This window comes from Melospiza melodia, chromosome 2, assembly GCF_035770615.1.
Source record: "Melospiza melodia melodia isolate bMelMel2 chromosome 2, bMelMel2.pri, whole genome shotgun sequence".
Classification (NCBI taxonomy): Eukaryota; Metazoa; Chordata; class Aves; order Passeriformes; family Passerellidae; genus Melospiza; species Melospiza melodia.
This window is the reverse complement of record NC_086195.1, coordinates 79,440,701-79,458,663: the sequence shown is the minus strand read 5'-3', so window position 1 is coordinate 79,458,663 and position 17,963 is coordinate 79,440,701. Positions and strand designations below refer to the sequence as shown.

The 17,963-nt window shown below is 40.3% G+C and overlaps 1 protein-coding gene across 1 annotated transcript; it reads right to left on the bottom strand.

The window, feature by feature from the left end:
• Positions 1-2: 2 nt before the first annotated feature.
• FDX1 (ferredoxin 1) lies at positions 3-15,426 on the bottom strand. The gene is made up of 4 exons (XM_063148983.1): positions 15,257-15,426; positions 9,500-9,624; positions 6,577-6,706; positions 3-3,089 (listed from the first exon to the last, which is right to left on the bottom strand). The coding sequence occupies exons 1-4, from the start codon at positions 15,424-15,426 to the stop codon at positions 2,975-2,977; spliced, it is 540 nt and encodes a 179-aa protein (XP_063005053.1). The 3' UTR covers positions 3-2,974.
• Positions 15,427-17,963: the final 2,537 nt, after the last annotated feature.

The window sequence follows — 17,963 nt, the reverse complement described above, 5'->3', positions numbered from 1 at the left end:
TGTCAGAAAGAGGTTAAAAATAAGATTTATTTGCAAATAATTTTGACAATAAACTAGTATCTCTGAGCTGTGCATTTTGGGGACTACAAGTCAGTTCCTTTGTGTTCTGAGATTTCCATTTGCATGCAGTATGGGATACCTCCAGAATTCAAAATGAACTTCGAAGTGTCCTTTTTTTTGCCTTGCTGTGATGAGTGATTCATTCCACAGGCACACTGTAGGAGAGTCAAAGTCTTTGTAACGAGTTGCTGTCACAGGAAACACACAATGAAACCACCTTGGCTTAGAAAGAAAATTCACTTGGGAGCTGTTCCACATTTGTTTAACACAGTGTTAAGCACTTCAAGATTCCCACAAGAAGTACCTGGTGCTGTATTAAAAAACCCCAAATAATCCAATGGAAAAAAAACCCCAAAAACCTTAAAACCAAACCAAAAACACAAGACGAGCCCAAAACTCAATAAATATCAACATCTACCCCTAAACTTCACAGGTATACTGAAAACTTATATTTCTTTCTGATACATAAATGCACAACACATCTGGTCATGACCCAGTTGCCCCTCTTGGAAGCTGATGAGCTGTCTCATGTAAAAAACCCCCAAACCTCAAGATTCAATAGTAATAACTGTATATAAATGAGCTCAGGACAAAGGCAATACAAGGTAAGATTTACCTTAAGGTCTGACTGTGTGAGGGCAACCTCCCAGTCATGGTTAGTGTCACAGCAGCAGAAAAAGAAGACAGCAGCATCTTCAGAACATTTCTTCAACATATGCCCACCCTTCTCCCTAACCTTCCTCTCTCTGTCCTTCATAAAAGCCTGGAAATTTTAATTCTGAAGTCTCAGTTTGAATCAGATTACATCAGAATTGTATTCTGAAACCCCTACATGATTAAGTTTCAAGCAGACCACAATTAGTATACCTTGCATTAGAACCAAGCTGAAAGGTAACAGAAGGAAACAAGGCAACTAAGAGAGGAAATAAAAGAATCTAACCCACAACTATTTTCAATACAGTTCTAGAAAATATTCCTTCTTATAATGAAGAGAAACTTTTTTTCCTCTTTACAAATCTCAAAATAATCCCAATATTTGACACTGGAAAAATATTTTTTCTCTCCACCATACATATAATAATACAAGAAAAGATGTCCAGGTGGCATTGTTACCAGTTCAAACCATTAATGAATGTACTATATCAGCCAAATGTAAACAAAGATGGTTGTTTATATATATATATAAAAATGCCCAAAAAACCAAAAGTTAATTAATACTGGTGCTAACCAGTACACATAAGTATTTATGTAAAGGTGGTGATAATAGCAGTCTTAGAAACATTATTTTATTTGAGCTACTTTAGAAAGACTAAACCAATATTCAGCTGGAAGTTCTTTATCATCAATGCAGACATCTCACCACAGGGGTTTCCCTACACCTTCCGGAGAACCTAGACCATTTTTATGAAACAAATCAACTTGGCCATTTTGCATCAGCCATTACTGAAATGATCCTGCGAGCAAGGCCCAGAATCAAGTAATTTCTTCAAGCTGAACACTCTAGCTAATGTCAGACTGCCTCCTGCACAAGCTCAACTTGTGCAGGAGGAATAAAGATTTCAGAACAAATCTGATGTTGACAAACATTGCCCTGTTCAACCCCAACTCAGCTATATTCAGAGAACAATAAGAGTTTGTGATGTGTAAATTGTAATTCCACTGGGCATGTTCTCCCATTACACAGCTCCAAGGATTCATTCTTCTAAGCCTGGTCTACCACAGTATTTGTGGTGTAGTCAAATGTAAATATTATTGAGGTTTACTGACATCTTATTTGGGCCAGGGTTAAGCTGCAGGTGCCAACATCCTGCGTCAGCCTGTCCTGGTTTCAGCTGGGGGGGAGCTGATTTCATCCCAGTAGCTGGTACAGTGCTGCTTTGGATGCAGGATCAGAATAATGTTGATAACACACTGGTGTTTTAATGTAAACATGGCTTAGCAACAACTCAGTCAAAGCCTTTTGAGACTCTCACCTCACCTCGTGGGGGTGCACAAAGAAGCCAGGACTGCTGACCCCAAGTGACCACTGGGAGGTCCCACAGTCTATGGTGTCATGCTCAAAATATCGGCTGGGGACACTGCCTAGAAACTGGCTGGGCATCAGTCATCAGGTGGTGGGCAATCGTGTTGTGCCTCACTAGTTTCATATGTTTTATTTGTCATCATTACTGTTGTTTTCCTTTCTGTTTCTGTCCTATTAAACTGTCTTTATCTCCACATACCAATGTTACTGTTTTCCCTCCAAGTCTATCCCCTCCATCCCATTTGGAAGGGAGAGGTTGGGCAGTGGTGGGGGGCAAGTGAATGGCTGTGTGGCATTTAGCTGCCTGCTGGGTTAAACCATAACACAGCTCCTAGAACTCATGGATTCAGCAGTATTTTCACAAGACAACATTTGCCACATCTCATTAAGATTCCAAAGTCTGGAAAATTCCTATCCTGAAAATCTACTGTTTGCGGAGGAAGTACCATATTTACCAAGAATTTTAACTAGTTCTGAGCACACCATCTTTCATGGCAACACTTCAAAAAGACCCCATGCAGTCCTACAAGTTCATTTCTTTTACACATTCAGGTCTGACACCTAGAAATGCTCAGAGTTTGTTTTAGGAGAAGTCCTGTACAAGTGATCCAGTTTTTAAATGTCATTAAATGTTTTGGCAGAATAATGTTATAAGAAATCTCTAATACATTTGCTAATGTTTATAATCCAATGATTACTTATAAGAAGTATTATTGCATTTTAAGCGTAAAAATATAAGAGGTTCTATAAAGAAAATTAAAATAGCATTAATCTAATATTGATAGTCATATAAAATAACTCACAATTATGTAAGTTTCCATATTTAATTACACATTTAAAAATAAGTTATAAAAATAGTTAAGCTTCTTCAAAACCCCTAGGATATTTTTTTTAGGAGTTTTTACTCATATCTACTGATTGTCTAGCATCAGCCACAGCTTCTGGTACTCGAACAGTCATATCATTCATTGATTTCTTCAAGCAGATTTGGCAGCCTAAACGTGATCTGTGGGGAAACAGGACATCATTGTTAGTTCTAGCCCACCAGCAATCTAACAGCATTTACCCCCTTACATCTCCAACACTCAGCCACCCCAACAGACCATGGACTAGGAACAGCCACTCTTGTGCAGGGCCTTAGTCCAGCACAGAGTGAACCACGTGCATCAGCACAAGGATCTGTGTGGCAATAGCCAGGATTTATGGCCAGAAGAGAGCTCAGCACACTGGAAAGTCCCACAGCTGAGTGCTTCCTGCTCACTGAGACAATGCAGGAGATGGGTGACCCTTCCCTTTTCAGTGGGTCACTAACAGGTCAGTCCAGTGCAGGGAGTGATGCTTGATCTCCCAAGGGACATCTGGCACCTCTGAAGAGATAAAGGCAATGACTCTGAATGAAAGCCTCAGAAAAAACAAAGCCTAGCCCCTCCATCCAGAATTCAATGTTCTTAAACTAAAAAACTCAAGATTAGGTGTAAGCCAGAAAAGTAAGAGTGAAAAGACAAGAAACATAGGAAGGAGAAGGATAAAACACTCAATACACCAGAGGAGATGTCATCCTTCATTTCTATACCTATCATTCAGCACAAGAAAACCAGATGTTGCTCATGAGCAATTAAAACCAGATTCAATACTACAACAAAACTCTGCAGACATCACAAGCTGCTTTTGTTGCTGGGATCACTTTAATTCAATGTCCATGTGTCAGAATTTAAGTACAGAATACTAAAGACATCAGCAAGGATGGGCAATGTTCTAGAGTACCACAGACACTAACTAGCTGACAGCCTGTTTCAAGAATGTAAAGATCTCACTCTTTTCTCCACCTCTCCATATGCATTTATCTGCATTTGTCTTTTAAATCCAAATGTCATTTCCTATTGTCCAAGAGCATAAAATCCTCCTGCATGTTTTCACAGGCAGGTGACATTACCACAGCACAGTAAACAACCTTTACTCCTCACTGTGTTTTGCTAAGTCTCCCACAAGGATGCTCACACTAATTAAAACCTAGCACCCATCACTTTTACATCATGCTGTTGATCATATACTCTTACCAGGCATAATGCTTCTTATTAAAAGACTGGGGGGGGGGGGGGGGGGTGGTTTGACCAATTACTTAGCCTTTACAGGGCCTTTGCTCTTATGCTGTTGCACCTCAAAATTTAGTGAAAAATCTCTAGACCTAAGTAAACTACATGAACTGCAGATATTTCTTCATTTCAATGAGTTATATGAATAATATAAGTAATTTTTGATTTTTTAATTGGTATAAGTAACACTATATCTGTGGACACATTAGTTTGAAAGAAGGTCACAGAATACACCAGGACACCCCCTGCAAAGAAGCCTTCCAGTATGCGGACAGCCCATAAAACCTCTAGAGAAAAAAGCCAAGTTTCTTTTGCATTATGTTATCTTTTTCTATTTTACGTTCACCTTCTACATCACCCATTGGCTCAGCACGTAGACAAAGTTTCCTGTTGCTGATAGGTTAGAAACAAAAGTATTTGCCTACTTTTTGCAAGCTATTTCTCATCTTATTTTTTGCTTTAGTATTTTAACTTGCCAAGGTTTGCACTCCCCTATCTTACTACTTTCTACTGTTCCACAGTTGATCAAAAGAATTTCATTTTAACCAATTAATCCTTCATTTTCAAAAACATGAACTTTCATGGCAGTTGCTGGCTGAAACTTTCCCAAATAAAGAGTCACTGACAAGAATAAGCTGCTGTGCTTATACCTGTGACAGAACAGAGAAGTACATCTCCATGACACAAATTTACATCAGCACAGGAGTCCAGGTAATGTGCACCAAATACCAACCACTTAGAGCTCCACCTTTCAGGAGAGTCATCCCCTCACATAAATGGAAGGTCCCTGGCCATAGGAAGAATATGTGATGCTAGGAAAACCTAATAGAAGTACCAAACACCTTCAGAGGGTGTAAAACTTCATTTCATATGAAGAACTTAGAGGAGAAAATAGAAACATTTAAACAGAGAACTCTGGTTTTCTACTGTTTTCCAATTCCTCAGTAAAATCTCCTTGCTTTAAACCTTTACTTAAAAGGTAGCCAAAGAAAAAAGGTTTTAATTAATCATATGCCTCCAGAGCTATTCAGGAATTATTTTGGCCCTGAACCTAAAAGTTACTCTTTTTATTATGGTAGGTGGCAGGCTTAATAGGCTTATGGTTTTTTTTTTTTTTTCCAAAACTGAAAATGGGTTTTCGTGAGACAGGAAAAATGATAAAACAAAAGAAGCTACAAGTTTCTCATAGCTTGACTTCTTTGCGCTTCCAACTTCACATAAATGCTCAAATTTGGCTTAAGTGAGAAAGTGTCATGTAGAAATAAATGATGAGTATAGGATTCCTTTTACTGATATAAGGAGACAGATCAGTTAATTCAGAGTACTTCTTTGCAGAGACAAACTCTATGCTATATAGACCAGGTATAAAGCCTCTGACATCATTGGAAAGATTCTCAAAAACTTCAACAAGCAGTTCTGTTGAAACACGAAGGAATGGGCTTATGAAACCTCAAAAGGCACAGCTGCCTACTGTTTGTGTGAGCATGTTCTGTGGTAAAGGCACTTGTGCACCAGCACGTATAAGAGTCCACCAGGAATGGGTGGGTCTGTGATGAGGATTAACACCCTAACTACAAGATGTGTGATGGTGGGGGTGATGCAGAACAGAGGCTTACTTTGGAGCACCACTAGTCTAATCCTAATGCCTCTGAGCAGTCAGAGCACACTTCAGGATCAGTTTCTCCCAAAAGGGAATGTGGTTTGTGTGCACATGATAGGAGTCAAGGCATAACAAGTGTGTACACTGACATCTCTACGCTGTTTGTCCTAGAGAAGGCTTGCAGGAAGGATCTTAGCAAACCCGGGTACATAAATACCACAGAGGTTGGATAAGGTGGGGTCTCCATCCTTGGATATATTCAAAAGCTGTCTGGACATGGTGTTGGGCATCAGATCTAGGTGATCCTGCTTGAGCAGTGGGTTGGATCAGTTGACCTCAAGAGGTCCCCTCCAACCTCAACGTTCTGTGACTCTGAAAAGAAGATCTGACCAAAACCTAAAACACTGACATAAACACATTAATAAAATACATTAACTAGCTACAGACTAACAAGGGAGAGGAAATAGAGAGAATAAGAAAATCCACACACAGGACAGCAGTGGCAAAGCTTTCATGGAAGGAACTGGGTTTCCAGTCATACTTTAGCACTAACATTTCTGCACCAGACCCCTCTGAAGACCAAGTACTGACACTTTTCAGTCACAAAAACAACACTGACATCTTTTTAATACTAATTAAGACAAACAAGATATAAACTTGGCAGTCCCATTTGTGTAATAAAATCCATCTATTCATTAAAAGCTGGTTAAGGTGCTCCAAGAACATTGGATTGCCCCATCTGCAAACCTTTCTTCCCATTCTTTGAAGTAGTAATGTAGGGAAGTGTTATGTCGCCTTACGTTTCTGTGAGGCCATAAGCCAGGTCCAGCATGTCCATCTCTTCATCAGTAATTGCATCTAGTTTCTCAAATATGTGGTCTTCAAATATTAAATGACAAGTTGAACAGGCTAGTGTTCCTTCACATGCACCTAAAGAAAAATAAATCAAGATAATAGAAAACCCAGTTTCAAATTGCAGCTGAATTTCAGAAGAAATACAACATGTGTTTATTTCATACTAGAAGTCTCAGTTGATTAGCAAAATTAATGTTCTGTATGTTCCCATATTCATATACCTACTCTGCATTCAACTATTAATAGCATTTCTACAGTTACTATAGCAGTAAGATTTACTTAAATGCTAAGTAATTACTTTAAAAATGCTACGTAATCAGTTAAAATATGCTATCTAATCAGTTAAAATACTTAACTAATTTCCTTCCCATTATTTAAAGAAAGAATAGCTTTCTACTATAAGAATGCAAAAACAGACAATGCTGTCAATCAACACTACTTCATTTATTTCCAATGCTGATCCTTCTTATCTCTCTCTTTCCCAAGGTTTTGAGAAGGTTTTCTCTAGAAGTTCAACAGCAGACACCTGCTACACAAGAACAATTCCTTAGAAGTACAGGGAGGAGGGATTTCATACTTATTTCTTCTCACTTAAAGAGAACAGTAGATGAGAACAACAAAGGTAGTCAGGCTAGAAAGAGATGGCCTACATGGATTATAAAGTGCTCCAGTAGGAGTCAAGGACCTAACAAGTTGCTGGGGCAGAGCAGCACAAGCACCAACTCCACCTACCTGCTACAGCAATTAGGTCACCACAGCACAGCACAAGTTTGAACTGCAACAAATTTGTCTCTGTCACTGTACTGGTCTGTGTCTTGGGCTGGCACCAAGTTGAAAAAGAAATATGCAATTTCAGGCAGAGTGGGACAGCTAAATACTGTGGAGATTACAAACCTCGGGCTCTGATTTAAATTCATAGAAGAGAATCAGATAACACAGCCAATCTTCACTTGTTTACTTATTTCTAGGGAGAGCAGGACAAAATCTACTGTGACCACATCACCTTTGTAATCACAGAAATAAGAGAAGCAAGGCTGTATGTATAACCACTGCTATGAAAAGAAATAGTGGAATTCATCATTAGACCTTGAGAACCACACAGAAAGCATCATGCTGCTACAGAACCAAAAGCATGTATTCAAGGTGAGCATGACACTGTAATACAACATTTGATTTTTAAATTATACCATGTCTTCAAATACATGAAAAAGCAGAGCTTAATTAAAATGCCAAACAAAATTTGTCCTATCAGCAGCTTAAGGATCATTTATGTTGGGGAAGTGAGGGAAGGGGTGAGGGGGGAAGGAAAGAACACTGACCAGTCTCTTTGAACAGTGGAAGGTCTTTCCACAAACATAAAGCCATAAAACTGGCAATAACAAATTGAGTGCAGCTGAAGCTTTCAACAGATCTGTAAGCCTTTATACAAAGATAAATCTATTATTGTTAATGCACATGGGATGCCCCCTAGTGACAGAAGCAAATAAGCAGGATTTTCCCTTATTACTTTGTTCTTAAACACAGAACATACATTTTTGCTGCATTATTTCTCTGCCCTAGTACAATGTTTCATTAGCAAGCAGTTATTGAAAAGGGACTAGCTCACATTATAATTAAAGACTGTAACAGTATTCTGAATTTTCAGTTTGACTTCCTTTTATTGACAGCATTGCCTTTTGCCACTTTACCACAATGCTCTAACACAGCTGATATTGACAAGAGAACACTTACTGTAGAATGCAAGCAGACCAGCCATAAACCTAAATGAGTAATAAGCGATACATAAAGCCAGTTGCATTACAGATTTTTGAGACAGTTTTTCTTCCCCAGACATATGCAACTCCACACATAAAAGATATCTCAGATATTAAGTATAAAATTTCAAATCTTACCAAAGATTTTATCACTAGCAGTAAAATTTATTTGCACTCAACTAAAACACACATCAAATTTAAACCGTGCTACAATATTCTGCTACCAATTGCTCCACATTACGCATTCAGTTCTGAAAATTGTACTGCGACTTTCTGCTTTAGATCTATTAATTTTTCAGCTCGTGTTCATATAAATATCTTCCCAAGGTATTTCATTGCAATTACCTAATACCTTTGAGCAATGTGGTCTTGTAGTTTGAGCAACAAGGGCAGGTGGAAGATGCCCATGACAGGGCGGTTTGGAACTGAACAATCTTCAAGGTCCCTTAAAGCCCAAACCATCCTATGAGTCTAACTATGGAAAGTGAAAAATTCTGAAGAAATAGAGAGAAGTTGTAACTTCATCCTGTTTTGATTTTAAACAGAACTTGTACCACGTTAGAATTCCACAAGGACTCCTTTACTCCAGTTCTTTAATAAGAATTAAACTCCTTGCTCTTCCCTGCTAACTGACATGGATTTGGCTGTTTCTTTCACTTTGCACTTCTCTGCTGCAGATATGGAGGTGCTACAAAAAGCCTGATAATAAATTGAAACAGTCTGGCACTATAGAAGTAACCAGACACTGTTAGAAATGCACCATGTCTGTGTTGCCTCCAGAACAGAACCTTTGAGCTCAGAACAGGTCTGCAGGTGGCAACTTTCAGACTCCACTTTGACAGCACTCTGGGCATATTCCCTGTTTTAGTACTCAAGCCCAGATCACCTCAAGTACTTTTTAAAACTTGAACCAAAATATTCTATGCACCTGTAGGACAAAAAAAAGGGGAGAAAACCCAAGTGAAGTACAGCTAGGTTTTATATATAAAATATTCATTTACAGTGGGACTCAATGATGTTGAGGGTCTTTTGCAATCTAAATTATACTGTAAATATTTATGCATAAAGAGAAAATTTCTAGACACTGAATAAAATACTCAGTGAATCTACTTACCAAAACCATCTATGTCTAGATTATTGTCAACAACAACATCCAGCAGTGAATCCCCAGGTTTTCCCTTGGCTGTCAGTTTGTCACCGTCACGGTTTATGAAGTGAACAGTTATTTTATCTTCTGAGCTGAAAAATAAAATTATATAACATAATTAAAGAATGCTAGAATTTTTTAGCACTTTAGAATTGCTTGACTACTACTTAAATAATAGCTGATACTACTACTATCAACTCCAAGAAAAGAGAAATCTAAGTTATTTTCTTTTAAAAGCTTTAACATGTACAGGCTTTTACTGTTGTACATTGAACAAAGATCATGAAAAATAAAAAAAAAAAACCGACCTTGGTGTTTGTTTTGTCACTACAAGCCATATGGGATCCAGATGCCTTTCACCAAAGACAAACAGTTTATTTTAGGCACAATATTTGTATTTTTAACAAATAACTGAGCTTATTTTAAATGTTTCTCTCACCACCTTTCTGTGAACTCTTGCTTAGGATTTATGAATTTTCTGTTGCTCTCATAATTATAATTTAAAATAAATTCTAAATTTTCCCATTTCTGCTTAGTGTCTTAGATAGTTTGCTTTATTAATTCCAAAATTTGATTATTCTCTCTTCCCATAAATGGCAATAGTCCAATAACATTGTGCTGTTTTTAGGCACAGATTCTCTGAGGAGTTAATCTTCTAAATATTAATTCTAGTGAAGTACAAGGTTTTTGCACTGGTTTCAGGGAAAGAAGGTTTTGTATTTTTTGCCTTTTTTTTCCAGACAATTATTTATTTAATACAAAATTCAGTCTGCTCAAAAATGTCTTAAGATTAGAGCTTTTAACATTAAAACAATATTTTTTTGCATTCCATATTATTTTATTTCACACACAAATTAAAGGAAAGCTTTAAATATACTAATAACAAACAGTATGTTCAATTTTAAATAGATTATTTTCTTTCCTACAGTAAGTAAGCAAAACAAAAACTTGTTGGATAGACAGTGAAGAAATCTACCAAGAGATGACATAAAAATAGAACAACTAAAAAGCCAATTAAAAAAATTATGTTTCCATCTGAAATCCATGTTTAAGAACCACATGTTTCATATTACCCATACTCTTGTTAACTGTGCGATTTGAGTGATTTATGACATAAGACAAGTCAAAAATCAAGTCATCCCCTGGAAAACTCTAACCTGTATATCTGAATATTAAAGAAAAATTTTGAAAATGGCCATGCTAAAAAATCAGTAAACAAATTATTTTTGTAACTGGCTGTAAAAGAATGTGGTTTTAGTAATCTGGGTCCTGGCTTGTTATGAAACAACAACAAATGTTTGTTGCTACAGACTTCACGCACTTCCCACAACTCTTAAGTTCCATTGGCACCAGTGTGCTCTGTGATTATTTATTATGATGTCATGTTCAATTCTTCTCCTATCATCCCTCAGTCCACCCTCCAGAAGGCAGCCACAAGCCACTATTAACTATAAATTCATTCCAAAACTATAATTGATAATGAAGGCTTGACCTTGCTGACCTGCAGAACACAATTGAAGCACATGCTATAAAAAAATTCAGAAATTTTAAAGATATATCTTTACAAAATACGATTTATGTTGCACAGTCACCTGTGATATCCAAGGGCCAGCAGCAAACCATTCTGTGGGGGTTTAAGAAAGCACTCAGCTTTTCATTTTGCTCCTCGGCTATGTTAACACCTCCCACAGCAGAACCAAGGAAACAAGCACCCACTCAGACAAACAAGTACAAAATTCCCCACCTCCTCTGGGAGTTTAGCACAGATGGGTTTAGACTGCATCTGGAAAGGTACAGATCCACATTCTGAGAGCCTAAGCTAACGTCTGACAGTGTAATTCTAGACTGCCTCAAAAAGCCCTTCCAGAGCTCAAAGTTCACTCTCCTTTGCTGAAATATTGCCATCAACATGACAAAAGTAATGCTGACAGTAGACACAATGTAATATGCACTTGCATTTCTGGGTATGCTCTGTCCAAGTTATAGACATGGGAAGTACTAAATATTTATTCCAATATCCTAAACATGTGCTTTATTATAAGATTAGGCACTCACAAGTACCATGGACCAAACAGTAAAATGTCTGGGCATCCATTAGATCCCTGCAACTTTTGTAAATGACAAGTGAACTCCCTCCCAGTTTTCCAATCACACTTGGAACTGGCTTCATCTGTGGTTACACTTGAATCTGATAGAACACCACAGTGCCAGGAGAGGAACAGTCCCGCCCCCGCTCCTTTGTTCCTCGTCTCTCCAGTGCTCACACTGTCCTGCAGTAACCTCCGTTTGGGAATGCACTGGCTGAAAGCCAAGGTCAATAACCCCACAGATGTCAGAACCAGCACTCAGATCTGACCCTCGCATGAAATTTACACCGGTTTACAATGGCTGTGTTACTGCAACTTTAGGCTGCAATGACACAATCTGGGTTTCATGATCAGATTAAATCAATCTCTTTACAGTATAAAAATGTGGGTTTGTGTGATCCCCACTCCAAATCACCCTGCCATCATCCTTACACCAGTATTACCACAAGTCAACTCCTTTTGCTCATGTGGATGAAAATCAACCACAAAAACAAAGAAGCAGCAGTGGGACCCCTTGTCAATAGGGGCCATCTGATATCAGCTTCAGCCAGCTGGGACCTGCACTGTGGCTGTGTGTGCCTTGTGTGTGGCATGCAGCAAGGGGACAGACAGAAGGACCACCACCGGGTCACTGACTTGGAAAAAACTGACACAGACCTTAATCTTTTGACAGGACCTAATCCACCCTGATTTGTAACTGAAACTAAAACTTATTTATTAGTGCAAAGTTAGATATAGCCTTCTTAAGTCTTTCAGTAGATCTGGTTTTTTGCTATAGCCACCTTCTATCACTCTTCTATCATATACCACTCTTCTATCACTTAGCCAAAATATTCAAAACATCTCTGGCGCTTTACTTGGTGGAAATACTTTCAGAAGTGTGCGCGTGCAATAATCAGACTAGTCAGACATTCAAAACACACACTGAGACAATCTTCTCAATGACTGGGGGATGCCATTAAAAATATAAAAATCTCACCCACATGAAACAATATTTAGGCTTGATAAATTTCAAATAACATGGGGTTGTCCACTCAGACATTGTTTGCATCATGATAAACAACTATTCAAATACCCACATGCTGCGAACCAGTCACAGGCAATCAACACGAAACACGAGCCAGGCCCATGCAAGCATGAACAGCCTCAGGATTATCAGGAAAAACACAATTTATTTTGTGTATCCACATGAAGCATAAATATCCCAATGCATGCTCAGGTAAACGCTTTTCACCAGATGTAAAATACGATTAATTTCTTCACATGGTTGCCACAGTCCTATCAACATTTTCTATCAAGTTTGACAAGGATACCCTAAATCAGGCATACTGCAAAGGCACAGAGGAGCACCAGAGAGCTGTACATGCTGTTTGCTGCTCCTCTCATGCAAATAACAGTAAATACTACAAAAGTCTCAAGAGCTACTTCTTACCCCTTAAAAGAATTAGCCTTTTCAATGTTCAGCTATTAATTCCAAGTTATGAATCACCTCTTACATTCCTCCAAACAAAACATAACTTTAATCTGGTATTGCACATGGTAAAACCAGCTCTGTTATTCTTAGATCTTTTAATAAACAGCAAATCCAACAGCCCTAATTGCCTGAGGAGTTCCATTAATTAAACTATTATACAGGCCTCAATCAACAGAAGTTGTAAATCTGAACTAATCTTTAAAGCATGCAAGTATTATGCTGTGCACCAAAAACATTGCACAGATAACCAGACTGGTATAAAAAGAATTCTGAAATAACTACTGTTCACCATGAAATTAAAAGGAAGGATAAGGATAAAAAAGGAGCAAGAGAAAGGAGGAAATGTAAATGAAAACACAATGCCTGATGCTCCACTGAAACCCTTGGAAACCTCTGCTCACAGGAACTACCCCAGGTAATGTTTTGTATAGTGATGTCTTCATCTTCTAGACACAAATATAGCTAATTTCACACATACAAACAATGATGCATGTTTTTTACTGAAATAACACTGGTGGATTATAAAAAGGTCAGGAACTGGCTCTCAAATATGGTGCCCAGAGAAAGTAACTTATGCATAAATGGAGAAAACAACAATATACAAGAACTTTCCTTTTCTCCCAACTCCCTCAGTCAGGTTATGATACTGAGTATATAAACAACATTGGAAATACTTGTTTGCATAAGCTTTTTTGCTGGTGTGCTTGCAAAATGAATGTAAATAAATGCCATTCTGTATTCAGCCTGTTTGTGAAAGACATGAGGGGATTACAGGTCTTACATTACTATTAGGTAAGGAAACTCCTTCCCTTTATAGGATTCTTTTTTCAATTATTTTAATACCTTTTAAAAAAACTTGTCAACATGTCACATCTTTAATTTTTGTAATTAAAAACTGCAAATTAGGGACCACAAAATCAACTGATCATCAGCAGGATCCCTCAGAGAGATCTGACTAGCACTTACTCATCTCATATGGCAGTCCTAGGCTAGAAAAGTTAAGTCTCTCTCTCTCCACATTAAAAATATCTGCTGCAACAAAGTCAAAGATCACCTGCAAAAGAGTTCAAAAGCAAACTATTGAGACAGCTTTAATGTCGAGGGCGCTTAATCTCAATCTTCTGGAAACAGGCCAGGCTACACCCCTGATGCTGGGTGCTGATTGTGAGTCCTGTTCCAAGTCTAGGAAACTTCTCTGGCAACCAAGTACATCAGGTTTTAAAACTTCTGCTTTTTAAATACTGAAAGTTAGCTGTAGACCTGACTGATCTTTGAATATACAAACAAGCCAGAGGGCAGTGCATAAACAATCTGTAACTACCTGTAAAAAGCATCAAAACTACAGCTGTGGACTGTGTAATATTACATGCCCACAGATGTAAGGCATTCTGAAATACCTACTCATACGTACTGGTGGGGAGAGGAGGAGCTCTGCACATTTAGAATGGACCACAGAATCAATTATGTTGGAAAAGACCTCTGAGATCATCAAGGCCAAGCTATTACCAGATATGACCATGTCACCTAAATCATGGCACTAAGTGTCACACACCATCCTTCCACGAAGAAGGATGCAAAAGGGCTCTTCAGCACAGAAAAACTATACCAAAGGCAGAAGACACTCTAAGTATTAGGATTGCTCTGATATGTGCTGTACTTCTACCACAAGCCCAGCCACACTTTCACAGGAAAAAAAAAAAAAAACCCTAACAAAACCAAACAACAGAAAAAAAGAAAAACGAGCGCAACTTCAGTAAGGTCATAACTTCTCAGAAAACCAGTATAAGCACCAGGCACGCTGGTTTAGTGTTCCATAACAATGCAAGCCATGCCAACGTGGTTCCAGGTCACACCGACCCCGAGCCTCACCCGCGCCGGGGCCGGTGCGGGGCCTCTCCGGAGCCAACCCGCAGCGCGGGCACAGCCCTGCGGGGCACAGCTCGGTGCAGGGGCCCGGGAGCGCTTCGGTGCCACCGCCAAGCACCCGGAGAGGGGCGGAGGGGCCGGGACGGTCAGGGGCACGGCGGGAAGGTCACCCCGCGCCGGCCCGTGCCACGGGCAGCCGCTGGCCCCGGCTGCCCGCAGCGCCGAGACCCGGCCCAGCTCCTCCGGACAGCCGCGCCGGGGAGCCCGCCCGGCACTTCACGGCCGTGACCCCCTTACCTGAGCACCGCCCGGGCAGACAGGCTGAACGGCCGCGCTGCCCTCCCGGCAGCGGCAGCGCCGCTGCAGCCCGGCCTCGGCCCGGCTGCCGGCGAGGTGGAGGAGAAGAGCCAGCGGCGGGAAGAAGCGGCGGCGGCCCGGAAGAGCCGCGCCGGCCCCGGGGCGGCCATGGCGGCGGGACGGGAGCGCTGAGCTCGGCGGCGGCGGGGCGGGGGCAAAGTCCCGCCGCTTACGCCTGCAGCGCGCGCGGCGGCGATTCTCGCAGCCGTTTACGCAGCACGCGGCCCGCCCCCGCCCCGGCGTGACCGCGGGGTTACGCAAAGTGCGCGGCAGCGCGCGGAGGGGCGGGGCCGGCGCGAGGCCCCACCCCCCGGTGCCCTCAGGTGCCCTCGTGCCGCCCCTCACAGTCCCTCATCGCCCCCGCCTCAGAGCCTGGCGCCGCCTCTCCCCTTCCCTGGAGAGCGGAGACATGGAGCCCAACATGTGCTGACCCTCTGCCCGGCTGGGTCCACGAGGGGTTTCTTGTCACAGCAAGGACTCGGCGCTGATACGCGCTGGAGTCACCCAAAGGGTCACCGCTACTTCCCAAATGCTCCTTTGGGAGGCCCCGCCCGTGAGGGAGTGGGCTCCAGCTCCAGGCTGGGCAAGTGGTCGATGCTACTTGGAACTGCCCTGAAACAGCTTATAATAATGTGGAACTCCCGGGGAAATGAAACTGGCAGCTGAGGAGTCTGAGCCGGCCGCCTCTGCTGTCCAGGCAGGACCATGGAGAAATTCCCAGTTCCTCATTATGTTTCTTATGACAGAGGATCCAACTTCTAAAACACAGGCATCAGCAAATGTCCACTTGCAGCAGTGCTGGTGTCAGAGGGTCTAGCAGGGGGTGAACATGATTCATGGCTCAAGTGCCAATATGTCCCACAGGAAATTTTGAAACTTCCTGAGCAATCACAAACTGCGCATGCAGGCATAACTTGTCTCTGATCTTTGATCAGATGGTTTTGTAGATACCCTTCATTCTACCACACCCTGACTGGAGAGTTCTGAGTGAATAAGGAGGAAATACAACAATTACTTTGAAATAGTTCTTTCAAATGGGAATGAAAATGAATGGGGAAAAGGAGGAGGGAATGATACCTCTGAAACACTTGAGCTTGAAAAGATAATTCTTGATGCCTTATAATCTTGTTGCATCAGAATAAGATTGAAGAGGGAGATAATATACTGTATAACTTGATCTTCCGTATTTTCTTTAAGGAGAATAGTAGGTTCTGGTGGAAATGTCCTGCTGGAATTTTCAAGAGCCTCCAAACTGTCTGTGCATAAACCAAGTGACCATTCTGATCTCATTTTCATTGGGTTTCACTCTTTTGTACTACAAGAGAATGTGGCTGTGAATAATGCAGTTTATTTCAGTGCTGTCATTACAGCATGGGGTTATATATGCATAATCTTCAGGCAGTATACAGCTAAAGACATACAGCTCCAGCTGAACATTAAATATTGTAAAGCCAAAAGAGCACATGACATAATCTTGACTTCAGCCAGACATCTGCTCATTGTAAATTAATGGTTAATGCAGGAAATAAGCCTGAAACGGACCCTCTGTACTTTCTAATGTAAACCTTTGCTGTCACATTCAACTCAAGCAACTAAATAAAGAAGTATTTATCTGTTTCTTGACATTTTCTTTCTCATATTAATTGCACTGAAAAGCAGTCTCAAAATTTCATTCCTTACAAGTGGAAAAAGCCTAATTATTTATCAATTTTCAAATAATTTATTCATTTAGTTCTGAGTATAGAAATATTTATGTCAATTTTCCCCAGACAGGGCTGCTCACTAATTAAAACATTTTCTGTTCTTTGTGACATTCATGACGTTCACCCCATCATTTGTTTACCTCCTCCAGCCCTTTCTTTTAGCCACTGTTGTTACTAGTCTTCCATAATTCAGGAAACTCTCACTGTTCTCCTGGTTATCCCACGGAGCCATTTGTGCATTTGTTAGTTTGAGTTCCCCATTGTTAAACATGGGTGACTGTCGCAGACATCTTTTCATTAAAAATCCTTTCTTAGGATTTTTCTTCCTGAGAAGCTGAGAGGCTCCAGGAACAAAGTGTAAACAATGGTTGTCTGCTGCTGTGGGATGCAACAGGTGCATCTGTGATTGGCCCATCCTGGATGTTTATAAGTAATGGCCAATCACAGCCCAGTTAGCTTGGAGACTCTGTCTGAGACACAAACCTTTATTATTCATTCCTTTCTCTTCTTAGCTTAGCTAGCCTTCTGAGATGAAACTTTTCCTTCTATTCTTTTAGTATAGTTATAATGTAATATATATGTCATAAAATAATAAATCAAGCCTTCTGAACATGGAGTCAACATTCTCGTCTCTTCCCTCACCTGAAAACCTCTGTGAACACCGTCACAGGTGACTAGTTAGGACATTCACTTCAGGTCTCATAGGGTGTCCCTAGTACATAATGAGTCTGAGTGTCCCTAATAGTATGACCCTGATATATCCTAGGAATGTGTTTGATCTTTTTTTTTTCATGTACAAATTAAATTAGTCGCCTCAAATCAGTGAGAGTCAAATCAGTGTGATTAATTAGCAATCCAGATGTCCTTTCCTGCTTTTCATTAATGAAGCCATCATTAACAGCAAGAGTCCTTGGCTTGCCCAAACTGAACAGAGTGAGGTCTTT

Coding starts and splice junctions, on each gene's coding strand:
- FDX1 (XM_063148983.1), bottom strand. CDS start 15,426: ATGGCCGCCCCGGGGCCGGCGCGGCTCTTCCGGGCCGCCGCCGCTTCT. Junction 9,625..15,256: donor TCTGCCCGGGCGGTGCTCAG/GTAAGGGGGTCA, acceptor TTTATTTTTCAG/CTCAGAAGATAAAATAACTG. Junction 6,707..9,499: donor TCTAGACATAGATGGTTTTG/GTAAGTAGATTC, acceptor ATTTTTCTTTAG/GTGCATGTGAAGGAACACTA.